General features: G+C 42.4%; 1 protein-coding gene across 4 annotated transcripts in view; it reads left to right on the forward strand.

The window, feature by feature from the left end:
• The first annotated feature begins 623 nt into the window (after positions 1–623).
• mcc (MCC regulator of WNT signaling pathway) overlaps positions 624–14,131 on the forward strand; it is a 218,455-nt gene continuing 204,947 nt past the window's right edge. For 3 of the 4 annotated variants that reach the window (XM_069930960.1, XM_069930976.1, XM_069930981.1), the window contains exons 1-2: positions 624–803; positions 2,399–2,452. In XM_069930960.1, the coding sequence (XP_069787061.1) occupies positions 685–803; positions 2,399–2,452 (173 nt within the window). In that variant the 5' untranslated portion in view covers positions 624–684. The remainder of the gene's footprint in view (positions 804–2,398; positions 2,453–14,131) is intronic. The other variant, XM_069930968.1, reaches the window with a different exon arrangement.

The raw sequence follows: 14,131 nt of genomic DNA on the forward strand, positions 1-14,131 counted from the left end.
GGTAGGGAGGGTCTAGTTTTTTTGGGGGGAGGTATATTTAGGTCGGAACGAAAGCTTTTTTTAAATTCTCGCAGGATCATCGTGGGCCTTTTTAATGATCTTCCTCGGTCTTTGAAAAATGTGAACATTTTAGGACAGGGATAGATTCTTTTAAGGGTAAGCAAAATGTGCAAGATCTTGCTGAAATGCGAAGAAAATTTGAGGACCGAACGTCCTTGATCCGCGGGCCGGGGATCTCCTTTACCCAACTTGTCGGGCTCGTTTCTCGATGCAGGTTTACGAAGTTTCGTTAAGGTGTATGATTAGAATTAGGATTCACATCAAGTTGTGAAAGAGTCGCCCATTCTCGCAGAAATAGGTGGTGGGGGGGGGGGGGATACAGAGCATCAGATCTTTTATACAGAGAGGGCGAATTGTCCAAACTCTTCAGAACAGTCAGCCGTAAAAAAAAAGTACAAATATGAAAAAAAACGTTTTAGTTCATGACAGACCTCTGCTTCCAGATCCCCAGCGTCCGAGCAGAAGGGCGCATGCGCAGCCCGCCCCTCGTCCGGCCTCTGAGGGGTCGGGGTGGGCGGAGCCTGTGATGTTGTGGTGTGTGCAGAAGGCAGTTTGGAATTCCGGGCTCGCGCGGGGACGCGCTGGCTGTGACGTTGCGGGTTTCGGGGGCTGGGTGAAGAGAAGATGGCGGCTGTGATGAGCGGGAGTAGTGGAAGTAGTGATACCTCGAGCACTGGGGAGGAGGAGAGGATGAAACGTCTTTTCCGGACTTGTGATGGAGATGGCGATGGCTACATCAGTAGGTAGGGGCACGGATTTTCTCCACCTCTCACATCACCTCCGGGAGAGACCAGAGAGAAACTTTTACATTTAAAGGGACGGATACTTGATAATGGGAATCACTGTAAATAATAGTTTAAAGGCTTGTTGATGGAACCTAGTTATTTAATGGGGAGGCTTAATCATATTTGAGACAATAGTTGGGGTGGGGGGCGGTGAGGAAACTTTTCAGAAGTCGATGCTTTCTGGGAGGCACAAGTCCCCACAATATGAAATTGTAAACTTTACTGCCTTGTGTACAAGTGACAAAAACAAGTGGGTAATTTGTCCAACATTGAAGTCTGTGTATACTTTGGGCCTTTAGGCAAAAATAAGTTCTGTCTGATGTGGCTAACATCAAGCATTTTTTTTACTTGTATGCTTTTAGGCTTCACAATGAAGTATTAAAATTTACAATTTGGTTGAAAAATTCAATTTTACTTTTAATTTAAAGTAGAAATATTGTGAGTTCGAAGATGTAGTACTAAATGAAATAAGTACTCTTGCATGATATTGAACACGGAGCTTCAAGTCCAACCACACCAGAATAAAGTAAAATTTTGAACAACTGAACCACAGTCAAACCTTTACAAAAACCGCGTCAATTTGCATGAGTATAATACCACATATTAAAAAAAACCCCAACTATTTTAAAGCCTTCATTGTAAAACTTCAAAACATATTAAGGTGACTACATTCAGCACACTCGTGGTGGAAAGCAGTGTACGATGTCTTACTCAGCAATTCACCTCTAGGAAACAAAACGAGTTCCCAAAGATGTCTCGTTACTTGCTGAGTCCCTCCAGCATTTCTAGATTTTTACTACGATCAGAACGTCTGCAGACTTTCGTGTTTCACTAATTACCAAGATGTCGATTTGATAGAAAGTAGAAAATGCGTGTAACCAATTTAAATTGTATTAAACGAGAACGTCGGCAGAGGTTCGACCGAATGCATTACACAAAAGGTTGACAAAGGGCTCAGGACCGAAACGTTTACAGTACTTCCTTTAGATGCTGCGTGATCTGCTGAGTTTCTCGAGCACTATCCTCCTGCAGTGAATGTACAATATCAGTTGCATGGGTTACAAGCTGTTAATGTTTCTTTAGACTAAGCAACGACTTGTGCATTAGCAAAGGAAGAAATATGGCATTATTAGTGAAGAGACAATCACAGTTTTGGGAAAGATTATTTAATGAGGCTATCTGGATTGGAGTAAAGATCAAAAATGGAGCAGCTGCATGTGTGTGTATAAAAAGAGTAATAAAAGATGACATTTGTGGACAATTTCTCTTTTGAAAAGCGTAAAAAACGCTGTAATAGTGGGAGGTTTCAGTTACCTTAAATGTAAGTGAGATCCTGGCTATTTAAAATACATTGTCATTGAACAGCACAAAGGATCTCCTCTGCTCAACTCGTTCATGCTGACCAAGTTTGCCCATATTCCCTCTAAAAAAAATCCCAAGTGGAGGTCATGTTTTCAGGAGAAATTTATTAGCCAACATTCAGCAAGTCCTGTACATGGAGAGGAGTGAGGTGTAATTCTGGATTTAATTTTAGGAATTTCTTTTTTGGACAGCATATTGTTGAACTTAAAAGGCGATCTTGGAACTGGTCCTGTGCAACTCAACAGGTAAATTTAATTATCTCGTTAGAGATCCTCTGGGAAAGAGTGAACATGGTATGATTGAATTTCTCATACAAATGGAGGGTGCAATAGTTAGCTGTAAAACCATTGTATTATCCTTAAACAAGGGAGTTTACAGTGGGATGAATGAAGATTTGGCTAGTGTAGATGGGAACACAGGCTAAGGTAGATTGGTTGAGGAACAATGGAGGACTTTCAAAGAGATTTTTCTGTGCGCTCAACAAAAGCATATTCAAGTTCAAACAAGGAGTGAGGACAGAGAGCTAGCTTTGGATAACCAAGGAAATAAAGGAAGACAGGAAGTAAAAAGCTCATGTACAAAGTTAACAAGGACCGTTGGAAACTGGAAGGTTGAGAAAACATTAAAAAGCAACAAAAAACTGCTAAGAAAGCATTAAAAAAACAGAATAAATTATTAAACTAATGCAAAATATAAAAAAACAGTAAAAGTTTTTGTGATTTTATATAAAGTGGAAAAGGGTGGCTACATTGAAAGACGAGGAGGAGGAGGAATAAATATTGGTAACGCAGAAATGGCCGAGGTGCAAACAACTAATTTGTGTTGGTCTTCAGTGAAGGATGCATCTAATGTACCAAAGAGAGATGTTATGAATGCGATGGGACGTGAGGATTTTGATCCATTTGCTTTCAATAGAGGCAGTACTGAACAAACTAGTGGGCCTAAAGGTAGGCAAGTACCTTGATCATGATGAAACATATACTAGTTTACCAAAATAAATGATGGAAGTTATGGTAGAGGTATTTGTGATAATTCACCAAAATTCTCTGGACTGAGTAGGTCCAGTGAATTGGAAGACAACAAATGTGATGCCACTGCTCAAAAACAGATGTAGTCAAGAAGCAGGTAACTTAATGGTGAGTTAGCTTGACGTCTGTATTTGGGAAAATGCTTGAAGCTGTCATTAAGGAAGTAATGGCAAGATATCTTGATGGTTTCATTAGGCATCATGGATTCAGGACAGGCAGCCCATGTTTGACAAATTTACTGGAGTTCTTTGAGGATATATTGAGTGCAGTGGATAGAAGGGAAGAGGTGGATATAAGTACTTGAATTTCCAGAAGGTATTCGACAAGATGCTGCATAAAATGCTTATCCTCAAGATAAGGATGCATAGAGTTTGGAATCAATTCCTAGAGAACTGGTTAACCAATAGAAGGCAAAGAATTGGGATAAATAGGTATTTCATTGGTTAGCAATCAGTGGTGGGCAGAGTGCCACAAGGGTTAGTGCTGGGCCTGCAACTGGAAAAGGTGACTGAGTGTAGTGTATCAAAGTTTGCTGGCAGCACTAAATTGAGTGGAAAAGCAAATTATGTTGAGTCTGCACAAAGTAAATATACTTATGACAGTTTTTGCATAATAGGAGAATATTAGGAGAAGCAAGAGTTAATGGGAGAAAAGGCAGGTTTGGTGGTCTTGAGGCCATGGCCAGATCAAATGGAAGAGCAGGCTCGATAGGCTGGATGGCCTACTGTTATTTTTTATATTCTCGTGTTCTAAACTTGTAGTCTATTACCTAATTGGCACAACAATTTTGTCAAGAACAGACACATTACCCCCTTGTATGACAATGCAGTTTGCATGGTTAGGAAATTGGCAGATCATAGCAGAATTGGTGGTTTAGTGGATAATGAAGTGGGTTTTGTAAGATTCCATCAGAATCTATAAGAACTGGGAAAATCAGACAATGTTTCAGATGAAATTTATCTCTGTCAAGTGTGAAATGTTGAACTTTGGTAGGTTAAACCAGGACAAAATTTTGATGATCCGTGATGAGGCCCTGGCCAGTGGTGTAAAATGAAGAGATGTGTGTGGAGGAAATGTGGCCTCCCTGCCTGTCTGGAATGCATGTATTGTAGGTGATCATGTGTCCTCCCTGTCCAAAACGTATTCAGAAGTCACATCACTTGTCAATCAAGGTTGGACTCCAACCACCCATTCGTGCACAGATTAGCACTGAAAATATCAACACACAGTGTATTTTTTCTCTCTGCTTCATGGTCCAAGGCCTGGGCATTGCTCCATGCAGGTTGCTACTGTGGACATCACTGGAAATGTCACATTTAAGTTATGCACTACACTGAAGCTGAGCCATTAGTACTGTGATAGGTCGGTACTCGCAGAGAGCCGCAACACGCCCAGTTGCGTGTATGAGTCCCTGTTTGAAGTGTGAGTGGGTCAAGTATAGGTTTACCGTTGACAGTCCAACCGAATTCCGAGGTGAATATCTATATTGTTGCTTAAGTGAAATAGTGATTGAGTACCATTTAACGTTCTTCCCTGTTTGTTAAAAGTTGCATGTGATTTCCCATTTTGTCTGTTTTTATCCTTTTCCATAGCTATAGCCCCTTTCACACTTGCAAGTGATCCTAGGAATTAACTGCCAATTGGCCTTTAGTGTGCCAAGTGTGAAGGGAGATCAGCTCAATGCTGGCATCAGATGACATAATCTCAAGCCAGGGATTGACAGCCTCAACCCCTAGTACAATCCCAGGCGTCTACAGATGCTGACGTTGTAATTGCATTGTGGGATTGAAATGACCCAAGTTTTTGCATGAATGCAGGAGCGTGAAGGAAGAAAAGATAAAATGAAGGCATAAACTTTGCTGTGGGGAAACTCGCAGCAGGGGAAGAAGAAGAAATAAATAGCAATTTTTAAACAGTGTGGGAAAGTTGGTAGCGCTATAGTGCACAATTTATAAAGACAGTGTGGTGGGAAGCAATGGTGGACCTCACTTCCCAGAATGCCCTGCGACAGAGAAACCCCTTCGTTGCTGCAGCCAGTCATACAGCCCTTTCTCTGCCGTAGGGCATTCTGGGAAGTGAGGTCTGCCATTGCTTTCCCCCCACTGTCTTAAAATTGTGCACTATAGTGCAATCACTTCTCTTTCCCGCCCCCCCCACTGTATTTAATAATTGTACGTGATAGTGCTACCAACTTTCCCACGCAAGATAAATTGTGCACTATAGCGTTACAAACTTTGCCACACTAGATAAATTGGGGCTAAAGCACTACCAACTTTCCCACTCTGTTTAAAAATTGTCCACTATTGCTATTTATTGCAAGCACTTTACCACGGTCCCTTATAAAGATTTATATAGCTTGGCACAAACAGCAACAGGAGCTAATGAGCTCCAACTGTGCTTACATAAAGCTTAATTATGTTATATTTAGGCATGATTAATTTTGTTCAAATACAAGATCATAATACATTGATCAGGATTTAGGGCAGGTCACTCAATGTGTCATGATGTCACCAGTAGAAGGTAGAACAGTCCTAACCCTGGGGATGGCTCCTTGCAAGTGTGAAAGTGTTCACTGTTCCAGTTAGGAGTGGTTAAGTGTAAAAAGCCAAACCCCTATTCCCATCTCAAGACACTGAACAGCCAATTTAGTGGGATGCAAGAGTGAAAGGGGCTTATGTTAAAGCTAAAGGAGGTCTCATTAAAATGCTCCCTCACTGAGAAGTCTGCCACCTGACCAGGTTCATTACCCAGAACTCTCCTCTCGTTGGCAGTCCACATACTGTGTCAAGAATCCTTCCTGAACATACCTGACAAATTCAGCCCCATCTATCCCTTTTGCAGTCAGGAGGTGCCAGTCAATATTAGGGAAGTTCAAATCACCCATAACTACAACCCTGTATTTCCTGCACCATTCCAATATCTGTCTGCTTATCTGCTCCCTGGTGCCCTCAGGACCCCTCCCAGCACAGAATTAGCTCCCTTCCTATTTCTGACTTCCACCCACACTGACTTAGTGGACACTTCCTCTGCAGCGTCCTGCCTTTCGATAGCTGTGATACTATCCCTGACCAGTATCCCATCCTATTCTTTTTAAAACACCTAAATCCAGGTACCTTCATCAGCCAATCTTTCCCTTCTTCCAGCCAAGTTTCAGTAATGGCCACAAAATCGTAGTTCCACATACTGATCCTTGCTCTAAGTCCATCCCCTTTATTCCTCATACTCCTAGCATTGAAATAGACATTCCAACCACTGACTGGCTACCTTTACATTTTTTCCCCTGACTGTCCTTCATCACCAACTCAGAGCACATAGCATCATGCTTTTGTCCTTCTACCCTAGTCACTGCCCTTACATTCTGATTTTCACCTCTGCCAAAGTAGTTTAAACCCTCCCCAACAACTCTTGCAAACCTGCCTGCCAGGGTATTGGTCCCCTCCAGTTCAGGTGCAGCCCATCCTTTTTGTACAAGACAAACCTTCTGCAGAAGAGATCCCAATGATCTGCAAATCTCAACCCCTGCCCCAACTCTTCAGCCACACATTAATCTGCTACAACTCACTGTTCCTTGCCACTCTGGCATGTGGCACAATCACCAATTCTGAGATTACCACCATGGAGGTCCTGCTTTTTAAACTTTCCTAACTCCCTATATTCCCTCTTCAGGACCTCATCCCCACATTGTCCACAACATCCAGTTGCTCCCCCTCCCCCTCCAGAATGCTCTGAACTCAGAGACATCCCTGGCACCTGGGAGGCAACATACCATCCAGGAGCCTCAATCTTATCAGGAATCCTAACCAAAAAGCCCCCAAGCGGGCAGGTTTAATAGAGCTGTTGGGTATGATTTAAACTAATTTGGCGGGGGGTGGGGGGGGGGGGATAGGAACCTGAGTTTATGGATAGGATAGGAAAGAGAAAATAAGAAAAGCTTGGATAGGCAGTGAAATTAAAAGGGCAGAAGGAGAAGAAAGGGATCAGAGAGTATGGCCAAGTGCATCAGGTAACAAGGTCTGGGGAGTAACAGATTAAAAGGTATTCTACATGGACACACAGAATATAAGAAATAAAATGAATGAGCTTGAGTCTCAACTGCATATTGGAGAGTATGATGTTATCGGAATAACAGAGACATGGCTGCAGGAGGGCCAGGATTGGGAAATTAGTATTCCAGGGTATATGTCCTATTGAAAGGGCTGACAAGTGGGTAGAGGGGTGGGGTGGCTCTGTTGGTGAGGAATGATTTTCAGTCACTTGAAAGGAGTGACATAAAAGCAGATGGAGTAGAGTCTGTTTGGATGTAGTTGAGGAATTGCAAGGGCAAGAGGACCATTATGGGAGTCGTATACAGGCTCCCAAACAGTAGCTCAGATACAGGAGGCAGAATAAATCAGGAGTTAAGGTTGGCAAATCAGAATGATAATGTTATAGTTGTTATGGGGGATTTCAACATGCAGGTAGACTGGGAAAATCTAGCTGGTGCAGGACTACAAGAAAGTGAGTTTATAGACTGTTTCCAGGATACATTCTTAGAGCAGCTCGTGATGGATCCCACCATGTGGAAGACAATTCTGGATTTGGTGTTGTGTAATGATGTGGATTTGATAAGGGACCTTGAAGTAGGGGAGCTATTAGGTAATAGTGACCATAATATGGTGAGTTTTAATTTGCAATTTGAAAGGGAGAAGGAAAGGAAGTCAGAAGTATCAGTATTACAGTTTAATTATGCAGCCATGTTGGAGGAGCTTGCTAAAATACAACAGAAGGATACCCTGGCTGGGAGAAGTGGAATGAAAATGGCAGGTATTTCTGGGCATTTTTCAGAAGGTACAAAAGGAAAAAAAGGCTCTAAGGCGAGTAAAGGGCAACAGTGGGCGACGAAGGAAGTCAAGAACAGTACCAAGACCAAGGAGAGGAAGTATAATATAGCAAAGAGGACTGGAAAACTAGAGGATTGGGAAACCCTCAAAGTGTAACAGAAAGTAACTAAGAAAGCTGCACGGGAGGAAATAATGAGGTACGAGAGTAAACTAGCCAATAATATAAAAGGAGTTAGTAAAAGCTTCTTTAGATATGTAAAGAGGAAAAAATTAGTTAGGATCAAAATTGGGCCCTTAAAAACAGAAACGGACAAAATTATTACAGGAGGCAAAGAAATGACTGATGAGTTTAACAGATACTTTGGATCTGTCTTCACCAGAAAAATACAGGTAAAGGTCAGATAGGGGGTAGAGGTCCTGCAATGTCGAAGAAATTCCAATGGTAATGGAGGAATTGATGGAAATCCAGATTCGGTATGTAATGGATTATAAATATTTGAGAATTTAGTAAGATTGAGAGTAAGTTACATGTCACATTTGTGGCCCGAAATGTGAAGTTAATAAAACATTAAACACTAGTTTTATCAGGTAAACTTCTGAGTGTCTTTATTCTCCCGTTTCCTTTGTTCTCCTGCTTGTGTTCTTATCTCTCTCTCTCATACCACGTGACTTCTGGTACATCTCATACATATTCATTATCATGACATCCCTCCTTTAATCAGAAATAAACTTTACCTTCAATTACCAATATCCCTCGGAAACATACAAACATCGTAACTAATGGTAATACTATAACTCAACTACATAAAATTTACTTCCTACAGCACTCATATATGCACTTTATGATATAAGATTAAATACTGTCCCAAAGTTCTTATTAAAACTATGGCACAAAGTCTTCGTATCGTTTGGGCGCTTTCCGGTTTCGTTTCGGCCTGCCTGCAATATTGTCGTCGCTTCTCGGTTGTTCACTCTCGGCGTCGGAAATACTGCTCGCCACGGCTTCAGGTGTTTCTGGCGCTCTAGTCACTTCATCAGGAGTGCTGGTAACTGCCTCTGGAACATCATCAGGTCTCTCAGTTTCAGCATCTCGTATTGGCCTTTCAACCTCTTTGCTCGATGTATCTCTGGACTGGTACCTTTTTACACCTGAGACATTTCTCTTATACAGGACTCCAGTCGGAGACTTGACTGTCACCATACTGCCACTTCTGGATTCGACAGTATAAGGTTGATGGTAATAAGGTGTATCTAGCTTACCACCAGTTTCATGCCTCACTAGAACATTATCTCCTGGCATGATGTCTGAATACTTGGCTCCACGTTTCGAATCTGTGTACAGCTTTGCTGCACCTTTCTTTTCAGCATCGTGGTCCCTCATCTCCTGGTCGTCTCGGATTTCCTTTATTTCTGGCATTTTTGTGCTTCTGCAGGACTTTTTCCAGTGGTTGCATGAGGTGTTGTTCGATAGACAGCCATATAAGATAGCAATGCTTCTCGCCAATTTTGTCCTGCGTGTGCAATCCTCAATCGTTTTTCAATGGACTGATTTTGTCTCTCTACTTCTCCGTTGGCTTGCGGCCATTTCAGAGTTCATTTATGATGGTGGATACCTGTGGTCCTCATGTATTCCGCAAATGTCTCTGAAATGAATTGTGGACCATTGTCAGAGTATAATGTAACAGGTAATCCATATCTTGCGAATATCTCTGCTAACGCTTGTATTGTTTTTTCAGTGGTTGTGGACTTCAACACCACGTACTCATAGTATCTGCTGTAGTAATCTATCACTACCATAATTGATTCACCCGTCGGTAAAGGTCCAAGAAAATCAACAGCTACGTCGATCCTTGGTCCTGTCGGGAGTTGCGTACTCCGGATCGGTTCTGGCGGATTACTCCTACTTGTGATTTGACATCCGTGACAAGTTTTAACAAATTTCTCTGCGTCTTTATCACAACCTGGCCACCATACCTTGATCCTGAGGTTTTGCTTGGTACCAACAATACCTAGGTGTCCTTCATGCGCTAAGGATACGATCTTCGGTCTCAATCTTTGTGGTATCACCAATCTGCAACCTCTTAATACACACTGTCCGATGCAACAAAGTTCGTCTCTAATGGGAATGTAAGCCTTGTGAGTACACTTGTCCCATTGTCCACTCTGTATGCATTCTCTTACTTCCATGAGTTCTGGATCACGTTCGGATTCTCTCTCGACTTCCTTCGTAGCCACAGCTTTCGGAGTCGCCTGAATAGCTACGAAGCGTACAAAGCTCTCTGTTTCTGTTCCCAATTTGACTTGGATTGTGGACATCCATCCTTCACCAATCTGGACAGCGGATCTGCAATGTTTGTTTTCCCTGCAATGTGGATTACTTTATATTTGTAGGGTTGTAGTCTGAGTACCCATCTCTCTATTCTGGCACATGGTTTTGATCTAGGTGCATAGATCACCTCTAATGGCTTATGATCTGTGATGAGTTCAAATTCAATGCCGTATAAATATGCATGAAACCTCTCACAGGCCCATACAAGTCCGAGTGCTTCTTTCTCTGTCTGACAGTATCTTCTTTCCACATCTGATAACGATCTGCTGGCATAGGCAATGATTCTTGCTCCTCCATCATGCATCTGGACCAACACGGCTCCTAAACCAACCGGGCTGGCATCCGCTATGACTTTGGTTGATGCCGCCGGATCGTAATATCCAAGAGTTTTTGCATCTGTCAGCCTTTGCTTCAGCGCTGTGAACGCTTTCTTCTGCTCAGATCCAAAATGAAATGGAACACCTTTCCTGGTTAGTTTCCTTAGTGGTTCTGCCACTGTAGCGAAATTAGGAATGAACTTTGCACAAAAATTGACCAATCCCAGGAAACTCCTCACCTCTGTTACGTTCTGAGGTGCACGTGCCTCTTCAATAGCTTTCACCTTGGCCTCTGCAGGGTTTAGTCCTTCCCTTGTAAGTCTGTGTCCCATGAAGTCCATTTCTGACACACCGAACTGGCACTTGTTTCCATTCACGGTAAGGCCTGCCTTCTGTAGTCTAGATAGTACACGCCTCAACCGTTTGTCATGCTCTTCCTTCGTTGGTGCATGGACTATGATGTCGTCAGAAATGTTGGCAACTCCAGGAATGCCTTGAATCACTCGATGGATTTCATACTGGTAGATCTCCAAAGCTGCATTAATTCCAAATGATAGTCTCTTGTAACGATACAATCCACAGTGAGTCACAAATGTTGTCACATCTCGGGAACCTGGATCCAGCTCTAATTGATAATAGCCCCATTTCAGATCAATTTTTGAGAATACCTTGCTGGTAGTTAGTTCTTGAAGTATTTCCTCCACTGTTGGTATAGGGTGTCGTTCTCTAATTATAGCTTCATTGGCCATTCTCATGTCAACACATAGTCTTATGTCACCCTTTGGTTTGGGCACAATCACTACTGGGCTGACCCATTGTGTCAAATGTTCCACCGGTTCAATAATGTCTTGTTCGATCAATTCTTTAATTTTGGCTTCGTCTTTCCCACGAAGTCCAAACGGAGTTCTGCGCACTGGTTGCGCCTTGGGTTTGACTGTTTCATCTACCGCTAGCTTCAATTGTCGACCTTTCAGCTTTCCTACTCCTTGGAAGACTGCGGGGAATTCTTGCTTCATATCCTCGTATGACTGAATTGAATTGACACAAGCTCCAATATGAAGTATTGCCAGGTCTTGCGCTGTGCTTCTACTCAGCAATGGTTCTCCCCTCTCTTCTATGACCATAAACTCTGCTTCGGTGTACTTATCTCCAGCTTCAACAGTTGTAGTAAAACATCCAATGGTCTGCAATGGCTTGGTTGCTGTGTATTGATACAGTTTCTTGGAACACTTCTTTGAGGTACAGATGATCTTTTTCCTTTTCAACTTCTCCCATAAATGTCGATCAATCACATTACTGTCACTGCCTGAGTCTACAATGACCTGCACTGTCACTCCACCAATGATCACTGGGACCTTCTCATGATGTACTTCATTCAACGTAAATTGGTAACAACTCTGTTCCTCCTGGGTATCATCATCGTCACCGTCTATCTGGCGAATGGTATCTTTCTTTCCAGGATACTTTCCTTTCCCCCAGGCTTTGCCTTTGGAAGTTGTACTCTTCCTCTTCTGGTCTGCATTGGACTTGCTTTTGCACTTCTTTGCAAAGTGGTCCTTACCTCCACACTTTCTGCAAACTTTGCCTTTGGCCGGGCAATATGGGTCTTTTCCAAAGTGACCTTGGTTTCCACATCGATAACACTCCACATCATGTGTCGGCGTATATCTTGGCTGATTATGGCGATGTGAGAGCCTCTTAATTTGCTGGCTTGAGTTGTCTTTCAGGGTCATGGTATGAAATTGCCCTTCAACAGCCTCTAATGCAGCAGCAATGGTTAAAGCATCGGTGAGTTCCAACTCACTCCCTCTTTCCAGTAGACGTCTTCTGAGTTTATCTGATCTGCAGTGCTGTACAACTTGATCCAATAATTGGTTGTCCAAATCAGCTGGCATGTAATTGCATCCAACAGCTAGGTGGCGTAGTCTCGTCACGTACTGAGCAATTGTCTGGCCATCTTCTTGTCTCGTTCTCCGAAACAAATGGCGTTGAAATGTAGCATTCGGTGTCACTTCATAGTGTGCATTTAATGCATCTACCGCTTTCCGGTATTCATCCTTCCAGTATTCAAAAGTGTCTTAAATGTTTCCCGAACTGCGGGTCCAGCAGTGAAAAGAAGTAACGCCCTCCTCTGCGCTTTTTGTTCAACTGTACTGGTATCTGGAAATAGGCCACGACTGTCGGCATAGGATTCAAATTCTTCCAGCCATGCCTTCCACTTCACACTTACAGTGCTTGCATCACCAGTCGGGTCAAAATGAGCAATTCCACTATGTGTTAGAAAGTCACTGTCTGCACTAGCCATGAGGAAATATTCCAGCCCCAAAAGTACTGAGTCACAGACAAAATTCTTATCACCTTGAAGTTGTCTGTAATCCTCTGTAATCTTGTTTAGTCTTTAATTTTCTTCAAGCTTTTTTCATCCTCGTCGCCAATGTCACATTTGTGGCCCAAAATGTGAAGTTAATAAAACATTAAACACTAATTTTATCAGGTAAACTTCTGAGTGTCTTTATTCTCCCGTTTCCTTTGTTCTCCTGCTTGTGTTCTTATCTCTCTCTCATACCACGTGACTTCCGGTACATCTCATACATATTCATTATCATGACATTACACATTTTAAAACAGATCTTATTTGAAAGACTGAAGAATTCATATTCAATAACATTGCAGGATATCTAGAGAATTTGATGGACATTTCACAAGTAGGTGCTAATTGAACTGATGTCATAAAATGAATGGACTGGAAACACTCTGGCAGTTGGAAGCTCTCTTTAAGGGTTTTGACAAAGTGTACAGAAAGGTCATTCCTAGGTTTTGTTTACCTAAGGCAACATCTTGACCAAGGAGAAGAAGAACTGTTGTTTGCTGAAGAAGGTGGAGGTTTTTGCAAGTAAGAGAGTCACAAGGGCTTTCTGGCAGTTCAGTTGAAAAGAGAGGGAGAGAAAACAAGCCCTTTCAGCTAGTGTGTGTGTGACACTGAAAAGAGACTGTTCAGTCATGACTGAACCAAGCTAGGAAGAGCTGGTTGGAAACAGAAAGTTCTCCAAAGCAGTGGATGGATGGAAAAAACATCTGTCTGATGTTTTTCTTGGAATAAGAGGAACAGAACAAAACTCTGTGGTGGTAGCCTGAAGAAAGAGGTTACCATCTGGAAAACCCTGATGGGGCAAGTTTCATCAGCAAGACCTTGAGGTGACTAGTGGTGGTACCTCAGTTGTATAAATCCTGGAACAACAAATCTCTCTCTGCAAACCCTACAAGAACCTTCCTGAGCAGTAAACATTTACCTTTCGAGCACCAAAGCCTGGTGAACTTTACACATGTTAAATTCTGTGCACAGTATAAGAATTGCCTGCATCCAGAAAACCTGGAAGAAGGAGAAGTGAGATTGAACTGTGAACCAAAGAACTTTTCTTAAATTTACACA

This window comes from Narcine bancroftii, chromosome 1 (genome assembly GCF_036971445.1).
Source record: "Narcine bancroftii isolate sNarBan1 chromosome 1, sNarBan1.hap1, whole genome shotgun sequence".
NCBI classification, from domain to species: domain Eukaryota; kingdom Metazoa; phylum Chordata; class Chondrichthyes; order Torpediniformes; family Narcinidae; genus Narcine; species Narcine bancroftii.